At 33.5% G+C, this 21,954-nt stretch overlaps 4 protein-coding genes across 4 annotated transcripts; all 4 read left to right on the forward strand.

The window, feature by feature from the left end:
- The first annotated feature begins 2,252 nt into the window (after positions 1–2,252).
- LOC117930330 (germin-like protein subfamily 1 member 17) lies at positions 2,253–3,259 on the forward strand. The gene is made up of 2 exons (XM_034850937.1): positions 2,253–2,416; positions 2,528–3,259. Exons 1-2 carry the CDS (start codon positions 2,290–2,292, stop codon positions 3,064–3,066), a joined length of 666 nt encoding a protein of 221 aa, XP_034706828.1. The 5' UTR covers positions 2,253–2,289; the 3' UTR covers positions 3,067–3,259.
- A 6,703-nt stretch (positions 3,260–9,962) lies between these two features.
- Positions 9,963–10,569, forward strand: LOC117930603 (germin-like protein subfamily 1 member 14). Its single transcript, XM_034851237.1, has 2 exons — positions 9,963–10,089; positions 10,208–10,569. The coding sequence occupies exons 1-2, from the start codon at positions 9,963–9,965 to the stop codon at positions 10,567–10,569; spliced, it is 489 nt and encodes a 162-aa protein (XP_034707128.1).
- Positions 10,570–11,733: 1,164 nt separating this feature from the next.
- Positions 11,734–12,734, forward strand: LOC117930331 (germin-like protein subfamily 1 member 14). Its single transcript, XM_034850938.1, has 2 exons — positions 11,734–11,895; positions 12,012–12,734. The coding sequence occupies exons 1-2, from the start codon at positions 11,769–11,771 to the stop codon at positions 12,545–12,547; spliced, it is 663 nt and encodes a 220-aa protein (XP_034706829.1). The 5' UTR covers positions 11,734–11,768; the 3' UTR covers positions 12,548–12,734.
- A 3,113-nt stretch (positions 12,735–15,847) lies between these two features.
- On the forward strand, positions 15,848–16,833 carry LOC117930332 (germin-like protein subfamily 1 member 14). Its single transcript, XM_034850939.1, has 2 exons — positions 15,848–16,013; positions 16,108–16,833. Exons 1-2 carry the CDS (start codon positions 15,887–15,889, stop codon positions 16,641–16,643), a joined length of 663 nt encoding a protein of 220 aa, XP_034706830.1. The 5' UTR covers positions 15,848–15,886; the 3' UTR covers positions 16,644–16,833.
- Positions 16,834–21,954: the final 5,121 nt, after the last annotated feature.

Raw genomic sequence — 21,954 nt, forward strand, 5'->3', positions numbered from 1 at the left:
GTTTTTGAAAGATTATATTCGATAATCTTTAATTTATTTCTAAGACTTGATAATTACTTTTTTCAATTAAGGAATTTATTAATTTTGTTTATTCTAATAATTATAATTTAATTCTCAAAATATATATTTTCTTTATTTAATTGTCAACTTGTCTTCTTCTTATGTGGAGCTCATACAACACATGACATTGTTTTAATAGCTAAAAAATTTATACCATGTGGCGACTTTTAACTTGGTCATAATTTAAAATAATTATGAAGAATTTACCTTTTTTATTAATTTACAATTAAGTTAATTTGAATATATTGTAAATTCTAAAAGATTAACTTTTGTCTTCTACATGACAATCTAGGATTTTAATTCAACAAGGGAAACACTCAATCCTACAATTTTAAGAAAACCAAATATATTTAGAAATATTTTTCAAAACAACTTTCATAAATATCCTACTATATATGTGAATATTTGTAATATATAGAAAACATATGAAAGTCATAGAAACATATGTCATAAAAACTTTTGAATATGTGTCATAAAAATTTTTAAAGATAATTTTGAGGTTTAAAAATTGTGGAAGACTTTTCTCTATTAATTTTTTCCCTCTCTCTTTCTTCACTTCATCCATTTTATTTTTTCTTTTCCCCTACACCCACACTCGTAGCACTATCACATCGTTAGAAGCCACATCTTCAGTTATCACATCGTTAGAAGCCACATCTTTGGTGATCACCACTCATCGGCCATGATCAACCGTCGTCAACCACCCCTCACATCCTCTTTCATACTCTCTCTCTCTCTCTTTCTCCTCCCCACTCTATTTCTCCCATCCCATTTCTTCCCCTCACCTCCACTACCACACCATACACAACCTACTCCAACACTACAATCTAACACTACATATGTCACCACCACCCCCAAGTGCCACAACCACCTCCACATGCTACCACTTCTTTGTCCTTCATTCTTTTTGTGATAGCTTATAAGGGTTTTTTTATCCCTTAATTTTTTATATCTTTTTCATCAATTATAAGTGTTTTGTGGATTTTGAACCAATTATAAGACCCATCTAACTTTAAACATAATTCTCCGGTTGAGAAATATGCTATATATGAGAAATAAATAGAGGTTGGAACATCTTATATGTGAAGGAATGTTGCATTAGTTCTTTTATCATACTTCAATTTTGTGCTACACGTTTTATATTATTTTATGTTATAATAGAATAGAAGCAATTCATCAAGCATTTATTTGGCTCAATTGAAACCTCTAGATGAGTTTGTCATTAAAAAAATTATTTAAAGGAGGTCTCTTTTTTATATATTTAAAAAGTAAATTCTACAATCTCAATAAAATTTGATTTTAAAAATTTAAGTTCTTCAGAAATAAGTCAATAATGCAGATATCGACCTAGCACGTTCCCTCAAGTGTGACTCCATACCTTATAAACCATTAGATAATACATTTGAATTAATGTTGTTTAATCTAGTTACTTAACTGCTTAATTTTATATAGAGTGGGCCAACCTAACTATGTGATTGGTTTATATTGGTGTATCTTATTAAAATTAACCAAACCACTTGGGTTGAGCCATGTGATTGGTCCATCATTTTGAGTGAGTCTAAAGTAGGGAACAACCTACCTTGTATGGAGATCGAACAAAATCATAAATTTTATTGGGTTGACCCTGAAGTATTAACGCACATATCTCTACCCCTGGATTGGCTAGTTAGACACAAGTAATATTGCTTTGTACCTTGTACTTCTAGAGCTATAATTGGAATGTACGAACATACATGCTTTATTGTGTTGTGGATGGAAAGTGGAAACCCCATTCTTGTCAATATATTAATTAGTTTCTACAGCTCTAGTATAAATTGTGAAGCCACTGATCCAAGCCAAGATTCTATTGCAGGTAGGAAAGAGCCTAACATATTTCTGAATACTTTCAATTCATTCTGAAATGGTTTCAATCAGTTTTTTGTCACTGTTTTCAAACTAGAACATTGTAGAACACACCAGTTCTAAGTTGAAATTAATGCATGGACTATGCTGATTGATATATATCAAGTTGAGCAAGGTCAACTATTAATTAAAACTGACTTAATCCATCCGCAGACAATCTTCTAGATAAGATTGGTATACTAACCACTCCCACATAAACTAAGATATACTGGTAAACAAAGACCAATTCAAGGACTTCTCTCTATAAATTGACATGTATCTTATGCAAGATTTCTCACCCCTCACTTCTCGATAAAGATTGTGATTGTTAGAGACAGTACTCTAACAATGAAGAAAGGTGTTAGTTTCCTGGTAACTGTTGCTCTCATAGCATTGGTTTCCTCTCTTGCCTCTGCCTCTGATCCAGGCCCACTGCAGGACACCTGTGTTGCCATTGATGAGCCCAATGATGCTGGTATTTCTTTAGCAACCAATGATCGTATAGCTATTTTCAGTACTACTCTTTTCATTGATATGATGAATATATTTTGATACTAATGACCTTTCTTTAATTTCTTTCATGCAGTTTTTGTGAATGGAAAGTTCTGCAAGGACCCAAAGCTGACCATGGCCGAGGATTTCTTCTCTTCAGGCCTGGATAAGCCAGGAAACACATCAAATCAAGTACGGTCAAATGTCACTACCGTAAATGTTGACAAAATAAAGGGACTCAACACTCTTGGCATATCCATTGTTCGTATTGACTATGAACCATATGGCCAAAACCCTCCTCACACTCATCCTCGTGCTACTGAGATCCTAACTGTCTTGGAGGGAACCCTCTACGTTGGCTTTGTCACTTCCAACCCTGAAAACCGTCTCATTAGCAAAGTCCTCAACAAGGGGGATGTATTTGTGTTTCCTATTGGTCTCATTCACTTCCAGTTTAATGTTGGGCACACTAATGCAGTAGCCATTGCTGGTCTGAACAGCCAAAATCCAGGTGTAATCACCATAGCAAAAGCAGTGTTTGGATCGAATCCACCCATCAATCCTGATGTTCTCACAAGGGCCTTCCAGTTGGATAAGAATGTGGTTGACTACCTTCAATCACGCTTCTCGTAAGACAAGAACTAAGTGAGAATCAAGAAAATAAATACATGAAGAGGATTTCTGCTGAAGTGACTATTTGCAATGTTCCCTCATTATAATTATCATAGTATAATAAGAGGGCCTTTTTTTTTTTTTCCTTTTTTCTGTAACTCTTCTGCTGTGGAGCTAAGGCTTAATTAATATTAATAAAGCAGTTTGTTGATCATCTCTCTCTCTCTCTCTCTCTCAAAACTATATCCAGGATTGGCCCATGTTTGTGTATAAAATCGTCAAAAACAACTGATACAAAATCTCTGTTGCGTTATTGGCCATGGGATATACGGACAAAATAAATCAGTTAAGAGGCAATACTTCATGGCATTTCTGACTATTAAAAGGAAGATATAATTTCGTGTTAAATCTGGGAAAATGATACAAAAGAGAAACTCACAATGACTAAGAGTCCTTTCTTCAGAAATGATCAGTTGTATGATACACAATCAAACAGAACAAGGCCTTTTGACAGGTTTACTGAGCTTTACCCGTGGATTTAAGCTGGCATGTTCATCTGAAGCATGAGTCACTTGTGAGAAGGCTAATACAGAGGGGGAGAGAGAGAGAGAGAGAGAGCTTGACTTGGATAGTCTTGAGAGAAACAGATGAGAAATGGATGTAGTAGTTGAAGAATGATTCGACTTAATTTTGAAATAGAAAAATGCATCCATTGAAGATTTGGAGAGTCTCTATATATGAACACTTGGCATGTCCCTATCTGCTCACTATATATACATTAAACATAGACTAATATGAACACGGTTTTTTGCTTCTCATCAAAAGACATAGATTGTGACGGTTGGAGACAACCTAACAGCTATGAACTGTGTTGGTTTTCTTGTAATTAAGGAAGCATTAGTTTAAAAGTTTTTGTTAAAGCATCTCTTCCATCTCATTAGTTTAATAGTAATCATGACTTTTGAGTAGGCATTAGGGGTGTAAGTAAAACGAAAAAACTAATAAAATTAGTCCAATTAATCCAACTAAAATCGATGAAATTGGTTCGAATTTTAATAACTATAAAAGTTGGTTCGATTAGAGAATTTTAAAACTTGACTTCATCAGTTTAATTTTTGTTTTTGTTTTGTCTTCTAACCAATAACAATTGAATCAAATTGATATTTTAAAGATTTCATTTCTTGTAATTTATAATTGTTCAATGTTTAATGTTTATTTAATTATTATTACTTATAATTTGAAAACTCTATTAAGGCATTTAATTATTAATAAATCATGGTCAAATCAATTTTAAATTCATTTGTCATATCTAGGTGAGAAATTTTAAATGTATTAATTTGTCGGTTAAGCCTAAGTTGGTTTTAATTACTTTAATTTAAATTAAAATAAATTGGATTTAAGATCTAATGTGATTTGTATCCAACCAATCATCTAAACCGAACCAAACTGATTTTAAATAAGTTTGGTTTGGTTTAATTTTTCCATTACTAAAAGATTCATTTGCTTGTGATTTAAGTATAAACCCACCATTTTGATTTGACTATTTTTTTCTCCAAAAATTGAACGAACCATACCTCTTTACAATTCTAGTAGGCCCCTAGTATAAAATAAAGGACAACACCCATTTGGGAAGATTCGGACCTTAAAGGAATCCTTGACCTAACAACTGCTTGCTAGCCTTCTTGAATACAGTTGGGCACATGGCCATGACCCATGCATATACTTTTGTCCAAGAGCTTACCCTACCATTCACATAAAGAACTCCTAAATTCGCAAGGAGTGGCCAAACACTCGAGGTTGAACATTGAAGCCGATTAGGATATGTAACCTAGGTAGGCACCAAAAAAGGCTACAAAGAGAAAAATAGATCACACCCACACAAGGTTGTGTAACTTCGTTGGCTAGGGATGGTGTGGTCTAAAAGCAATGATAGTCAAAATGTACAAGCATTGATTTATCCCACCTACAAGGGTTATTCTTGAAAATCTACTGACTACTAGTTGTGACAACCTTCACCAACCAATGATAGCTTTAGCACATAAGTTCATACACCACTTGAAAAGTTGTATCTACCTAACTAATGGTGCCTATGAAAAATGTTAGATGTAAACAACCTAATTGTTGTTACATTAGTTTATGTACTTTAAGATTGATAATTTTGTTTCATTTATTCTGACTTAGGATCTTTTTAGGTTGTATCTTACTCTCCATTGAAGACCCAAAATTTCTACGTGATCAACTAGAATGACATAGGTAGGCATATAAAAGTCTAGGATAGACAAATTGGTATTTATGAAGACATGGTGTATCCAACCAATCATCTAAACCGAACCAAACTGATTTTAAATAAGTTTGGTTTGGTTTAATTTTTCCATTACTAAAAGATTCATTTGCTTGTGATTTAAGTATAAACCCACCATTTTGATTTGACTATTTTTTTCTCCAAAAATTGAACAAACCATACCTCTTTACAATTCTAGTAGGCTCCTAGTATAAAATAAAGGACAACACCCATTTGGGAAGATTCGGACCTTAAAGGAATCCTTGACCTAACAACTGCTTGCTAGCCTTCTTGAATACAGTTGGGCACATGGCCATGACCCATGCATATACTTTTGTCCAAGAGCTTACCCTACCATTCACATAAAGAACTCCTAAATTAGCAAGGAGTGGCCAAACACTCGAGGTTGAACATTGAAGCCGATTAGGATATGTAACCTAGGTAGGCACCAAAAAAGGCTACAAAGAGAAAAATAGATCACACCCACACAAGGTTGTGTAACTTCTTTGGCTAGGGAGGGTGTGGTCTAAAAGCAATGATAGTCAAAATGTACAAGCATTGATTTATCCCACCTACAAGGGTTATTCTTGAAAATCTACTGACTACTAGTTGTGACAACCTTCACCAACCAATGATAGCTTTAGCACATAAGTTCATACACCACTTGAAAAGTTGTATCTACCTAACTAATGGTGCCTATGAAAAATGTTAGATGTAAACAACCTAATTGTTGTTACATTAGTTTATGTACTTTAAGATTGATAATTTTGTTTCATTTATTCTGACTTAGGATCTTTTTAGGTTGTATCTTACTCTCCATTGAAGACCCAAAATTTCTACGTGATCAACTAGAATGACATAGGTAGGCATATAAAAGTCTAGGATAGACAAATTGGTATTTATGAAGACATGGTGTGGATCGAAGTCTTTAAAACTGAGTTAAAATATTTTTATAATAGTTTTCAAAATCTCTTTGAGTGCTTAAGTGCTGAGAGCGCTCAAGCATTGAGGATAGAGCTCAAGTGCCTATAGTAGAGAATTCTCTAGAATTTTGGAGGTCCATTTTTCCGATTTTAAAAAGCTTTATTTTTGAGAAGTTCCTAGATCCAGTCCACCAGGTTCCTAAGCTTAAAACTACATTAATTACCTAATAACGTTTTTGGTTTGATGCAAATGTTTGAAAAAACCTAATTTGCCTTCTAGCTCATTCTCAAAACTCCTAAAGAAGATTAATGACTTTTGGTTCTATTGGGTTAAGATGGAGATATAAGAGATCTATTAGGAGTAAATGTGGTGCTACATTGCGAACATGAAGTGCAATGTAAGTGTTAGGGAAAGAGACTTAGGGATAACTTCTATTAGGTAAAATTGTGAACTGTACTTTCATATAGTGGATTGGTGATTTGAGGTTTTTAACCCTATAATTTTTACATCTGCATATTGTGTGGATAGTTTTCTATGTAATTTTTTTTTGTCTCTCTTGTCTTGAATGTTCTTTGGTGTCCCATAATTAAAAAGAGATAGTTAAATATTTGAAGTCAGGCTTGTAATTATCAGACTTATGATTGTCAAGCTTTTGATACACATCATCCATGGAGGGTCCACAAACTCATAACGGAAGATGAAAAACCATGAAAAATCAATGATTAAATAAGCCACCTAGGTCATTTAAGTCAACAATGTGTAGTATGTGTTTACGCCTAGAAACCTAATACTTGATGACTAACCTAAGCTCAACTTAAATTAAGCAACAATCAATGCGAGGTTAATCCAACTCAACCTCTGACTTGAGGTATTCAATCAAAGCCCAACTTAACCTCATTTCTCTAAGTTCGGGTTGAGTTTAGGTTAATCGAGTTAAATTTGAGTTGATTAAGTTGATAGGGTTGCATAATTCAAAGTTCATGCATAATGTTTATAAAAAGCTAGCTTGTTTTCTATATATTTAAATAAAAATTTAAATAATAAATAGGACAAAGTTCCAATATAAAAACAAAAAGTAAAAAATAAATTTATATAGCTTTCTAAAAAATGAAAAAAATATATGATATAATATAATTTATTATTTTAATTTCTTAAAAATTTGAGTAAAATTTGGGTTGATTGAGTTGATCGGGTTGCATAATTCAAAATTCATGCATAATGTTTTTTTAAAAGATTTTTTTTTTTTTGTAGTTTTAAATAAAAATTTAAATAATAAATAAGAAAAAATTCCAATATAGCAACAAAAAGTAAAAGATAAATTTATATATCTTTCTAAAAAAAAGATATAATATAATTTATTTTTCTTAAAAATTTAAAAAGAAAATAAATATTATTATAAATGATAATATACATTATAAATATTATAAAAATACTAAATTAGGTTTGGGTTATCTAAATCTTAGCTTAAGCCCAACCAAGTTGAATTTGGGTTGAAAAAACCTAATCCAAACACAATTCAAGTATATCAAATTGGGTTTGGGTTAGGTAAGCCCAACTTGCTCAAGTTGCACCCCCTAACACCAATAAAAAACCAAATATTCTTCATGGACATTTGACCTAATCGCACAATAAAAGGCTCAATTTAAGTGAATTCCTAGGGTCAAGCCAAAGAATGAGGGAGGCAAAAGTCAATCCCAAAAGTGGAGGCTTAACACAACTAATGGAGGACTCAAATGACTAGGAAATCAAAATCCAAAGGCAATTTCATTTGAGAAGTTCAGAAATTAAATTTTAAATAAGGTGGAAGCCGAGAAGACAAAAACTCAAATTAGAATTAATTTTGATTTGAGTGAAGGTGAAATAATAATCATGATTTGAAGGAAAGCATGCAAAGATATTTTGATTTCATTCTAATTCTAGTTTAATTTGAGAAAGCAAAATTAATCCTTGAAATACAAAATTTCAATTTCATTTCGATTTGGAGAGTAGAATTGATTTCAAGATGAAAGACAAAAAGGGGAAGTTAATAGCTCAAATATAATATTCTGATTTGAGAACAATTGAAATCAAAATTTTTTGAGTTGTAACACTTCAAGAATGGTTTCCGTGACTTCTTTTTATTAGATATTGTATGAAAGTCTTTTTGAGTTGAAACACTTTAAGAATTTCTTCCGTGACTTCTTTTCATTAGATATTGTATGTTTTAGGATGTTGCCATACATACATACATACATACATACATACATACATACATACATATATATATATATATATATATATAAAAGTCTTTTTGAGTTGAAACACTTTAAGAATTTCTTCCGTGACTTCTTTTCATTAGATATTGTATGTTTTAGGATGTTGCCATACATACATACATACATACATACATACATACATACATACATACATACATACATATATATATATATATTCTAAGCAAGTTTGTTTGATAATAATTTTAGAAAACACTTCTAACTTTTAAAAACATTTAAAAAAAAAAAAAAAGTAACGTAAGTAAAATACTTTTATAAAAAACGGTTCTACTTAAAAGCACTTTAAAGAGAAATATTGTCAAATGCATTCTTAATCTTTTAGATATGCAAGTTTTTCAAATCTCACATAACTGCATGCAGAAGAATAAGAAATGGAAGTTGTAGGTACTTCGGTGAAAGTGAGTTTTAATTTTCAAATCTTTTGTGAATGGAAAGTTTTGCAAGGACCCAAAGCTTTTTGTGTATTTTAAGGCGTAAATCAGGCATCACCCAAGCTTAAAAATCAATGTTGTTAGAACTTGGAAGTCTCGTATGCATGGATGATTTTCTCATAACATTCTCTCAAGAGCGAGGCACTCCTTGGTTCATTTAGTAGTTACAGATGAATTCAAGGGTTTTCACCATAACAATAAATAAGAACAAACTAATTGTCTAGTCTATGCCTGCACCGGCTCTACAATCTTTTATAATGTTAGGTATGCAACAATGCTAAATACAATTTGGGAAAAATGACCTTGGGATGAGTGTGTAAGATCAGAAGTATTGGTTAAGCACCGGTATAATCCTTGGAATGAGTCAAGACTCCGAGATGGATGTGTTGTGTGGGATGGATCAACCATATATCTCTACTATGTACCTTTGAATGATTAAGCCTCAAGATGAGTGCAAGTATATATGCGGGACATCGAAACCATATAAAGATGATAGCTTAACCTTATGACTGACAACTAATTGGTTTTCTGATGAGATAATTAAGTCTTTTATCCCAACAAATGGTATTAGAGCTGGGTCATAGGTTTGAGTCGCAAGAGCCCCATGTTGGGGTAGGAATGTTACAGCGCTGTGGAAAAAATGATCTTGAGTGTGTATGGTCGGAGATACATAAGCACTGATATAAGCCTTGTACTTTTTAGTTCCTTTGTTTATTTGAAGATGTCTAACCTAATTGGAGTATAGTTTTTGCACACAAGCTTCGAGATAAGTATATGGACAGGGGAAAGGAAAAACAATTGGGAGTAGTTGTTGAAGAATCATTCATCATTGAAAGTGAAAAGAACTGTTCATCGAAGATTTGGTGAGTTTATGCATGGCATATACCGGTAAAACAAAGGTCTAATTCAAGGACTCTTGTCTATAAATTGAGATGTTTCCCATGCAAAATTTCACACCCCTCACCCTAACCCAAAGATTTATGATTGTTGGAGATACTACTCTTAACAATGAAGAAGGGTGTTAGTTTCCCGGTAACTGTTGCCCTCATGGCATTGGTTTCCTCTCTTGCCTCTGCCTCTGATCCTAGCCCACTGCAGGACACTTGTGTTGCCATTGATGAGCCCAAGGATGCTGGTATTTCTATAGTAACCAATGATCTTATAGCTATTTTCAGTACTACTCTTTTTATTGATATGATGAATATGGTTTGATGCTAATGACCTATGTCTTCTTTTTCCCTTTTTTTATGCAGTTTTTGTGAATGGAAAGTTCTGCAAGGACCCAAAGCTGACCGAGGCTGAGGATTTCTTCTTCTCAGGCCTGGATAAGCCAGGAAACACATCAAATCCAGTAGCCTCAAATGTCACTACCGTAAATGTTGGACAAATAAAGGGACTTAACACTCTTGGCATATCCATGGTTCGTATTGACTATGAACCATATGGCCAAAACCCTCCTCACACTCACCCTCGTGCCACTGAGATCCTAACTGTCTTGGAGGGAACCCTCTACGTTGGCTTTGTCACATCCAACCCCGAAAACCGCCTCATTAGCAAAGTCCTCAACAAGGGGGATGTTTTCGTGTTAGCACTATATATGTGTAAAAGAAAATGAACTGCAATTGATTTCAGATTAGAGAAGCCGGCTGGAAATCTTCTATATCAGTTCCAAGATAATTACAAAATTGAAAAATAAAAATGAGAGCACCTAGAATTTGACTTTGGCAATTGAAGAAAGAAGGCGACTCCAAGAATGGGAAAACCTCTAGAGGTTTTCTATTGGTGCATAATTTTCTATGCATTTATATATGTCTTGACAATCTATGGCAATGCAGAAAGGGAGAGAGATGATAGTGTCTATGCTTTGAAAACTGACCAGGGCAATGCATACATTCTAATTCAAGTGCATATATATATAAGAGAGAGAGAGAGAGAGAGAGAGAGAGAGAGAGAGAGAGAGAGAGAGAGAAGTGATCAGTCCCATGTTTTTGGAAAAGAACTCTATGTGCATACTCTAAGCAAAAGATAGACTTGGAAATAAACATTTCTTTTCATGCAGTATTTGTGAATTATGAAAAGTTCGGCAAGGACCCAAAGCTTTCGTAATGTGTACTTTAAGGACTAATTTAGGCATCACCCAAGATTAAGAATGGATGTTGTTAGAAGTCTCAGGTGGATGGTTTTATTAATAACATTCTCTCAAAGTGCAAGGGACTCCATGGTTGGTTTACTGAATTCATTTGGCAGTTGCAGATGAATTCAAGGATCTTCACTTTAACAATAAGATTTCGAAAAGAAAGATAAAGAAGAACCGGAGTTATTGCCTGGTCTAAGCTTGCACCTACTCTACAATCTTCTATTTGCTTGTCCATAAACCACTTTTAAGGGTTTTCAATGTTTGCGTACTGGGAAAACAGAAAGCTCTACTGTGTTATATGCTACTAGTTAATGCAACCTGACTACTTTCACTTCATTTTGTAAAACACTTCCTCTACATGCTGATTGATACTAAGTTGAAGATGTCTAACACAACTGGAGTTTAGTTTTTGCACACAATCTTCTAGATAAGTAACCGAGAAAGAAAAACACTTGGGAGTAGTTGTTGAAGAACCATTCATCATTGAAAGTTCTTTTAAAAAAAGAACTATTCATTGAAGACTTGGTTAGTTTATGCATGTGATATACTAGTAAAACAAAAGACTAATTCAAGGACTCTCGTCTATAAATTGACGTGTTTCCCATGCAAAATTTCTCACCCCTCACCTCTAGCTCTCAACACAAAGATTTGTGATTGTTGGAGATACTACTCTAACAATGAAGAAGGGTGTTAGTTTCCTGGTAACTGTTGCCCTCGTGGCATTGGTTTCCTCTCTTGCCTCTGCCTCTGATCCAAGCCCACTGCAGGACACCTGTGTTGCCATTGATGAGCCCAAGGATGCTGGTATTTCTTTAGTAACTCGTTGATCTTACAGCTATTTTCAGTACTACTCTTTTTATTGATATGATGAATACGGTTTGATACTAACGACCTGTCTTCTTTTTCCCCTTTTTATGCAGTATTTGTGAATGGAAAGTTCTGCAAGGACCCAAAGCTGACCGTCGCCGAGGATTTCTTCTTTTCAGGCCTGGATAAGCCAGGGAACACATCAAATGCAGTAGCCTCAAATGTCACTACCGTAAATGTTGAACAAATAAAGGGACTCAACACTCTTGGCATATCCATGGTTCGTATTGACTATGAACCATATGGCCAAAACCCTCCTCACACTCACCCTCGTGCCACCGAGATTCTAACTGTCTTGGAGGGAACCCTCTACGTTGGCTTTGTCACATCCAACACCGAAAACCGCCTCATTAGCAAAGTCCTCAACAAGGGGGATGTTTTTGTGTTTCCTATTGGTCTCATTCACTTCCAATTCAATATTGGGAAGACTAATGCAGTAGCCATTGCTGCTCTGAGCAGCCAAAATCCAGGTGTTATCACCATAGCCAATGCAGTATTTGGATCAGATCCACCCATCAATCCTGATGTTCTCACAAGGGCCTTCCAGTTGGACAAGAGCGTGGTTAAGTACCTTCAGTCACGGTTCTGATGGGACAACAACTAAGAAACTATATATATAAAGAAGCTATATATGAACCATTGGTCTGCTTGTTTTCAAGTATAATGATTTAGAGGGTTTATTTTGTAATTTTGGTGTGGACTTTGGCCATACTACTAAAATAAAGCAGTTTGTCTGCTACGCATCTTTTTCTGTACTTCTATCTCTCAATACTATACCCAGGATTAGCCTGTGTTTGTCTAAAAAAAATCTTATCCAAATCTTTGATATTTTACTTGTTAAAAACAACTGGACAATAAGTCCCAGTTGCTTGATAGATTACCCTGGAATAATTCTTAAAACCCAAGATGATCTAGAATCCAGTGCTCTAAAGTCTCTCGAGCATATATGAGTTGTGGAAAAAAAAAATGAGAAATGGATGTAGCTGTTAAAGAATGGGTCAACCTTTAAATTGGAAAAATTCAATCCATTAATGAAGACTTGGAAAGTCAATATATGAACACTTGCAGGCTTATTGGCTTACTCATGTATACATAAAAACATAGACTAATCTAAGGACTAGTATGTAATAAATTTGACATTTTTGGTATCCGAGGTTTTTCACTTCACAGATTGGGACTGTTGGAGACAACCTAACAGCTTAGTTTCAATGTGTTTGTTAAGCATCCCTTTCTCTCATAATACATAAATAAATTCACTATCAAAAACCATAAATAAACATTTGAGCTGATTGCTCAGATAGGGGAGGCTGCAAGTATAAAAATCCTAGTCAAATAGTATTTACCTTCAAATACTATTTTTAATGTTTAAGAAACTCTCACAATATCAAATTGCCTTCATGATATTTGATTGGTTGTCCTTAATTACTCCAAGTTTAGCTTTTAGTGGTTGTAACATGGAAAAATAATTTATGTAAATACCAAGTTTTTATATGTACAAGCTAGGATATGGTTTGTGAGATGTAAACTAATACTCATCTTAATTCCATCTATTACCTCTATGAATAAGATATTTAAAATGTTATATGCATTTATTATAAGTATTTTAAGACTAATCATGCTTATAACCAACATAATAAAATCATATGTTTATTATTTCACTCTTATCGTATTTAATTGTCTTTCTCAATTTAATTGCTATGCAAAAGATGGGGTGGAAGAGTGTAAGGATAATCAAAAGTACCTTACAAATCTTTCTTGACTAGAGAACAACAAAAAATCCAAGTCTTATATGTTAACCAAATCATGCACACATATGAGTAGAAAATTAAGCACGAGATTTTTAACATGATTCAACACTCAATGTGATCCCTATATTCACAAAGTGCACCAATACTCAAGAATCCACTAGTCAAAGAAAAGATGAGTATAATGATAAAACTTTAAAAAAAACTCTTCTCAATTGTAGTTGCGTCCTCTAAAAACACCCTAAAAATATAATAAGGTTAAATATATAATTGAGGTAAACTCATCATTCATAAGAAAAAAAATAAAAATTGCCCCCCCCCCCACAACATCTCAAGGGAAACGCAACAAAACTAATTCAGGTTTCACAATCCCAACATCATCCACATAGGTAGCCATCTCGTATATTTTTATTCTTAAAGTGAAGTAGTACAAATATAAATATAATAATAATAATAAATAAATAAATAAATAAATAAATAAATAAATTAAAAAAGAGAAAAAAAAGAAAAAGAAAAATGAAGAAGAGATACTTGTTTCTTTATTTGTTTATCTATTATTGTTGTTTGCAATCAGCTTTCTTTTGTTTCATGGTATTTAGGATTTATTGTTACTTGGATTTGGCAAGTTCTTTTGTTTTAAATCTAATAAAATTTTTGAATATCTTAATCTTGGTGTTATTTTATTTTGAGAAATAACAAGATTAATGATCTAAAATGAATTTTCTTGAAAAGACATGATCACATCCACACACATTATTTTATTAACAACAAAAAAATAATTAGATAGGAGTTGGATCAAATGAGTATTTTATATGAGAGAATTTTTTCTTTAGGATATTCGTGTGAAACAATAACTTTTGCTAGAAAATATTAACATTTGTTTTGTTTTTGTTCATATCACTTTAAAGTCAAAGGTTTGTTTTGTTTTTGTTAATATTACTTTAAAGTCAAAGGTTCTCGATACTAAGAATTTTTTATTGTATTTTGATGACTCCACAAGAAGGGTTTATAATTTTTTTTAAAAAAAGTTAAATTTATGATTTTGACTTGAATTGTAACTTGTTAGTAAAAATAAAATAAAAATTATTTCAAATTAATAATATCAAAATATAGTAGATTGACATGGGTTCGGGTTTTTTATTTCCTAGATGATGTAATTTTATTTTCTTAGATATGTCGTCCAACTTAATATGCTAGATCAATCAAAATGTAAGCTCATGAAAATGACATGGTTATGTTGAAATTTCCACTTAGAGAAGCCGGCTGGAAATCTTCTCAGTACTAATTAAACAATTCAACATAATTACAAAATTGAAAAAGAAAAATGGGAGGACCCAAAATTTGACTTTGGCAATTGATGATCAGAAGCAATTAAAGAAAGAAGGTGACTCCAAGAATGCTAAAACCTTTGGAGGTTTTCTATTGGTACATAATTTTCTATGCATTTATGCCTTGAAAATTGACTAAGGCAATGCAGAAAGGGAGAGAGATGATCGTGTCTATGTTTTGAAACCTGACCAGGGCAATGCATACATGCTAATTCAAGTGCATCGTCATTGGTTGCTTTACTAAATTCATTTACCAGTTGCAGATGAATTCAAGGATATATCTTCACTTCAACAAGAAGATTCAGAAAAGAAATATAAAGAAGAACAAGAGTTATTGTCTAGTCTTAGCCTGCACTTACTCTACAATCTTCTATTTGATTGTCCATAAACCACTTTTAAGGGTTTTCAAATTTTGGGTACTGGGAAAATAAGAAGCTCTGCTGTATTATATGCTACTAATTAATGCAACCTGAATACTTTGACTTCATTTCGGCATAGCCTTCTGAGACTAGATCTTTGTAAAACACTTCCTCTACATGCAGATTGATACTAAGTTGAAGATGTCTAACACAGCTGGAGTTTAGTTTTTGCACACAATCTTCTAGATAAGTAACCGAGAAAGAAAAACACTTGGGAGTAGTTGTTGAAGAACCATTCATCATTGAAAGTTCTTTTTAAAAAAGAACTATTCATTGAAGACTTGGTTAGTTTATGCATGTGATATACTAGTAAAACAAAAGACTAATTCAAGGACTCTCGTCTATAAATTGACATGTTTCCCATGCAAAATTTCACACCCCTCACCTCTAGCTCTCAACACAAAGATTTGTGATTGTTGGAGGTACTACTCTAACAATGAAGAAGGGTGTTAGTTTCCTGGTAACTGTTGCCCTCGTGGCATTGGTTTCCTCTCTTGCGTCTGCCTCTGATCCAAGCCCACTGCAGGACACCTGTGTTGCCATTGATGAGCCCAAGGATGCTGGTATTTCTTTAGTAACTCATTGATCTTATAGCTATTTTCAGAGCTACTCTTTTTATTGATCTTTCTTTAATTTCTTTATCCCCTTCTTATGCAGTGTTTGTGAATGGAAAGTTCTGCAAGGACCCAAAGCTAACCGTCGCCGAGGATTTCTTCTTTTCAGGCCTGGATAAGCCAGGAAACACATCAAATGCAGTAGCCTCAAATGTCACTACCGTAAATGTTGAACAAATAAAGGGACTCAACACTCTTGGCATATCCATGGTTCGTATTGACTATGAACCATATGGCCAAAACCCTCCTCACACTCACCCTCGTGCCACTGAGATCCTAACTGTCTTGGAGGGAACCCTCTACGTTGGCTTTGTCACATCCAACCCTGAAAACCGCCTCATTAGCAAAGTCCTCAACAAGGGGGATGTTTTTGTGTTTCCTATTGGTCTCATTCACTTCCAATTCAATGTTGGGAAGACTAAGGCAGTAGCCATTGCTGCTCTGAGCAGCCAAAATCCAGGTGTTATCACCATAGCCAATGCAGTATTTGGATCAGATCCACCCATCAATCCTGATGTTCTCACAAGGGCCTTCCAGTTGGACAAGAAAGTGGTTAGCTACCTTCAGTCAAGGTTCTAGTGGGACAACCACTAGCAAAATATATAGCTCTAGAAGCTATGAACCATTGGTTTTCTTAGTCTTTTTTTAAGTAAGCATTTGTTATGTTCCCTCATCATAACCATAACATAGTAAGAGGGTTTATTTTGTAGCTCTTTGGATGTGGACTTTGGTCCTAATAATAAAATAAAGCAGTTTGTCTGTTAAACCATCTTTTTCTGTCTCCATCTCTTTACAATATCCTTCATTAGCCTCTTTCTTTGTCTCAAAAAATCTTATCCAACTCTTTGAGCTAGATTTCGCTTGTAAAAAAGATCTGGATGACAAATCCCAGCTGCTCAATTGATTATATACAGGATATGCATCATATTGACTAAGAAGCAATACTTAACAAGTTGTCCAGAAACTTCTATACTGTTCCTTCGAGCATACTGCTATGGCAGAATTGGTGATAAATAAAAGGAATATTAGGCAAGTCCTAATGCTACAACTTCTTACATTTCAGAAATGGAAAGATGCCATTTTGCTTCATCTGAAGTTTTCTTCATATACTCCATGCTGATAACAAGTGGGAGGAAAGTACATTTGCAGTCATGGAACAAACTTCAGACCCCAGCTTCTCATAATGATCTAATGGGTCATGACACTAATCACAAACTGAGTATATATTGTCTGTCCACAGATTACTCCTTAGCTTTACCCTGGAAGAAGTCCTAAAACCCGAAGATTACGTAGAATCCACTCTGAAGTCTAGAGCATGAGTTGTGGAAAAAAGGATGAGAAATGGGTGTAGTTGTTTAAGAATGGTTCAATCTTTACGGTAGAAAAATGCTATCCATTGAAGACTTAGAAAGTCTATCTGCCTACCATATAAATTAAAGTAGGCTAATCTCAAGACTTTATCTAATTAATGGCTATTTTTTTCATGGGAAGGGTTAATTTCTTGATTCTCACCAGAACATTATCTCAAGACTTTAAATTAGAATGATAGTCAAAGCTTTTGTAACTGAGGCAAGCCTAATGAGCATAGCAAAAAATCTCCTATTTTTCCCAAATCTTTAAATTTATCCCAAATTTTCATCAATCTGAGGCAACCTAGAACTTACCAAGGATTTTTCAACTACTGTAAGGCACATGAGCTAGAAAAACACAAGTAGTTGGCTAGCTATTGACAACCGGTTCATGAAAAATGATTGACATTATTATATGACTTAATAACTTATATTAAGTCATTAAATATATTAAATATGATTGGTAAAATAACTTAATATTATAATTTAAAATTACTTTGAACTTTAAGTAATAAGTTAAAATAATTAACTTGAACTTAATTTCAAATCCCTTTTACTTCATTTTTCCATTCTAATAAGATAGAGTATATTTTACAATTATAATTTCATATCAATTACTAATTTTTTTTATAATAAATATTTTATGGTCATCTTATATGTGCAAAATATTTTAAATACTGTTTTCTTTATAAATAAATATAGTGTTTAAAATTAATAAAAATAAACATGAGTTAAAATCAATGAATAAATATTAGTTAAAATTAATGAGACTAAATATGTCAATTTAATGATTTAATTTTATAAAATTATATTTTAAGTTAATTTTACCATAAAAACCTGATACTTAAAATAAAAAATAAATAGTAATATTTAAGTTAACAACTTAATAATAGTTGAACTTAAAGTCTACTTAAGTTATTAAGTAATAAACATTAGATTTTATTAAACACCCACTTAAATATTACAAGATAGGAGAAAATTGGATTGCAATTATAGTCATTGCCTCCAATATCCCAACCATGAAGGGAGCAAGCTTCTCTGCACAGTCTGTAAAGCACAAGTTCCGTATCAGCTAAAAGATCAATGGATGAGTCTTGCTTAATCAAGTTAAATATCCCATTACCTTTATCTGAGATGCCTAGACATCCATTGGAGTTGTATCTCAAGTGAACTAGGGTGACAGATGACATAATTATGTGGTCATGGGTGGGGGAAGTCGTGGGCATGATGGTAGAGCCAGCAACTGCAAACTTAACACCATGACTGAAATCAACATCCTTATTCTTGTATGGATTGAGAAAGGGTAGACCAGCTGCCATTGGTGCCCAAGTAAACACACTCATTAACAAATTAAACTTGAAACCATTTAAGATATGCACCAAGTTTAAAGAAAAGAAAAGTACTTTCTAACAAAAACAAATGAAAAGAATTGAATACATACAATATAATCAACCAAGAGCATTTCATAAGAAAATCTACCAATGGATTTGTAGACCCTCAATTTTGTCCTTTTAGCAGATGTTTATAAGTTCATTTCCAATGCTCCATAGTAGTTTCTTGGTGGTCTATAGTTACTCATACGACTTACTTTTTTGAGTCACCTCGGAGACTCTAGTTGAGGGATTATGTAACCCCTTATTGTGATCTTTGGCAGTCTCGATTTAGACTTAGGCTCACTTAGACACCCTAGGCCCATTTAGGCACATCTTAACCCACTTAGGTTCACTAGGTCCACTTAGGCATCCTGGCCCACCTATGTCACCTTTTCGGTAATTCCTACATGACTTACATAATTTGCATGATTTGCATTTTTAAAGCTTGCGTGTACTTGATTTGTTATTTATTTATTTTATTTTATTTTATTTATTATTTAGTTATTATTTATTTATTTTATAGAATATTGCACGAGATTGATGTTATTAATTGCGTAAACTGATATCTTAATTTATTTTTATTTTTATTTTTTATTTTTTTGTGTACCCATGATAGGCATAATGTTTTTAATTGCATAATTTTAATCAGTTTTAGTTTTCAATTTCATTACCTTTACTGATTTTAATTCTTATTTTATTTTGGCATGAGACTTGAATGCACTTCGGTTTGGGCTTAAGACAATCTTTTTTTGGAGGATTTTTTTTTATAAGAGGTCATGCTTATACAATGGATACGATCTCCTTGGCTGTTGGGTTCTGGGCGAACAAGAAATATGGCTCTTGATAGGCGGTATTTGGCTTACAACTTGACTCATGTTGCTGGAGTTGCAGCACATATATCCCGGAATGGCCATCCTGCTGACTCTTATCTATCAAACTCAAACACCATTATGTGTCCTCTTCCTTTGTCCAGTGACATAAACATGCCTGTCACTGTTCTTGGATGTTTCCACGTCCGTCACAATGGAGGTCGTTATCTCTTTAAATGTCAGGATAGAGAAGCTGCAGTTGAGGCACGGCCTGATGCTGAAAATCTGTTAATTGAAGCTTGGAACATAGAATTGATGTCTTGTGTTCGTGATTCCTACATTGAAATGGTGTTGGAAATTCAAAAACCAAGAAGACCTTCAAGCTCTACTATTGAGCCAACTCTAGGCCGTACCATTAATCTGGCTCTGAAGTCTTATGGGGCCCACCAGTATCCATTATTTTCGCTGGTGGGTTTGATAAAAATTTTCAGTGTTTCTCTTACTGTGTATTCCCAGTCAGGAGCTATGATTAAGCTTTTTAAAGTAAAGGAGGGACAGAGAGAAATTGCTGAGAGTGCCAATGCAAGGGCACCCGTCAAGAAGCAAACTGCTGTAGAATTGCAACTTCATAAAGATATCAGTGAGTTGAACCTACCCAAATCATGTTCCATATTATTCCCCAATGGAAAGGATGATCTGATGAACTTTGAAGTTGCAATTCGACCTGATGAAGGATACATTTAATTTCTCTTTCCAAGTAAACTCTATCTATCCACATGAAGCTTCGAAAGTCAAATGCAAGACCAAGGTCTACCATCCAACATCGACTTGGAAGGAAATGTTTGCCTCAACTTTTTACCAGAAGATTGGAAACCTGTCCAACATAGAGAAATGCAAACATATTGGAAGAAATTCATCTTAATAATGCTGGAGGGAGATTCACCCTGGGTTTCTTGAGATTCAGGGAAATTCCCTTCACATTCTGAAGGGCTATCCTCCGATGAGGAAGATGGAGATGTAACAAGACCAAGACCACTATAAATAGCAGCATTTCTTTGAGCCTTTATATTATCTGAGCCCACTTTAATCCGAACCTTCAGACTTTTCTGATCAGACCTAGAATTTGGCAGGTTTATGCTTTCACATTTAGGAGCAGATTCCCCTGAAGTATGAAATAAATTAAATAAGCAAACAAATAAATTTGAACATATCACTTACATCCAAAGTATTAACAGAATGAATAAATAGATATTTATTCAAACTACACAAAAATTAGAAAAAAGTTTAGAAAAATAAAAACCCTTACAATGTAAGAAAGAACAACATCAATATCAATGTTTTGATCATCATCAGAGCAATAGCGAGCCTCACCGCCATCAAACCCAGTAAACTTGACCATCTCTAAGGAAAAAAAGAAAAAAAAAACACCCGAAAAACCCTAAATTTTCTCTAAAACATCAACTTTCTGAACTGATAAATGATCAAAACCAGAAAACACAAAACAACCCACTCAGGAAATCCAAAACCCAGAAAAACCCATGCAGCAAATCCCTCAAAACAACCATCATCGGAACCTAACGCAAGCCCCAACTTCAGCGAAACCCATTTCGGATACCTTCAAAACGACACAGTTTTGGCGTCAAAATCTGTTTAAAACACAATCTGAATCAAAAACCAGCATTTATGTGGCCCTATCAATGAAGATTGTGTAGAATCGTTTGTTCAAGTTCGAATTCTGATGACGGAAAATTGCTGCTTCTCGGTTTGGGAAACCACAGAAAACGTTTTCTCTGTTTTCCGTTTGTCTTTCATTCCTGAAATGTCAGAGAAAAACACCGACTTAAAACCAGCGGCAAAATAAGGAAAATTTGCTATTAGTGGCAACATTTTTAGCTTAAATTACTTAAATACCCCTACAAGTTTAAATTATTATTATTTTTTAAACATTTTGTTTTCCAATTTTTGAATAAAGATAATCGTCGTGAATTTATTTCTAATTACAACTTAACATATTTGTGTGGATATATTATTAATTATTATTATTTTTGCATTTAAGGAAAAATAAGATAAAATTCCAAAATTGAAAGACAAAAATGAAGCTTGATTTTTATAATTTTAATTCTTATAAAATTATTAGAACATTAATTTAATTTACTCTATTAATATTTGCCTAAACATCTTGTGATACAAGGAGTAAGTTAACTAAATTTTATGCAAGCAAATCAATCTCATGCTATGGTTATACAACTTAATTTTGAAATAGAAAAATGCATCCATTGAAGATTTGGAGAGTCCCTATCTGTCCATTGAAATAGAATTGTTTATATTCAATCCTCTTAGCAGGTTGTGTACGACAGAG

The sequence above is a fragment of the Vitis riparia genome, chromosome 14 (assembly GCF_004353265.1).
Source record: "Vitis riparia cultivar Riparia Gloire de Montpellier isolate 1030 chromosome 14, EGFV_Vit.rip_1.0, whole genome shotgun sequence".
Classification (NCBI taxonomy): domain Eukaryota; kingdom Viridiplantae; phylum Streptophyta; class Magnoliopsida; order Vitales; family Vitaceae; genus Vitis; species Vitis riparia.

Bases quoted from the DNA above. Each gene is read 5' to 3' on its own strand.
- LOC117930330 (XM_034850937.1), top strand. From the start codon at position 2,290: ATGAAGAAAGGTGTTAGTTTCCTGGTAACTGTTGCTCTCATAGCATTG. The intron at 2,417-2,527 runs GTATTTCTTTAG...TCTTTCATGCAG, and splicing joins TGATGAGCCCAATGATGCTG to TTTTTGTGAATGGAAAGTTC.
- LOC117930332 (XM_034850939.1), top strand. From the start codon at position 15,887: ATGAAGAAGGGTGTTAGTTTCCTGGTAACTGTTGCCCTCGTGGCATTG. The intron at 16,014-16,107 runs GTATTTCTTTAG...CTTCTTATGCAG, and splicing joins TGATGAGCCCAAGGATGCTG to TGTTTGTGAATGGAAAGTTC.
- LOC117930331 (XM_034850938.1), top strand. From the start codon at position 11,769: ATGAAGAAGGGTGTTAGTTTCCTGGTAACTGTTGCCCTCGTGGCATTG. The intron at 11,896-12,011 runs GTATTTCTTTAG...CTTTTTATGCAG, and splicing joins TGATGAGCCCAAGGATGCTG to TATTTGTGAATGGAAAGTTC.
- LOC117930603 (XM_034851237.1), top strand. From the start codon at position 9,963: ATGAAGAAGGGTGTTAGTTTCCCGGTAACTGTTGCCCTCATGGCATTG. The intron at 10,090-10,207 runs GTATTTCTATAG...TTTTTTATGCAG, and splicing joins TGATGAGCCCAAGGATGCTG to TTTTTGTGAATGGAAAGTTC.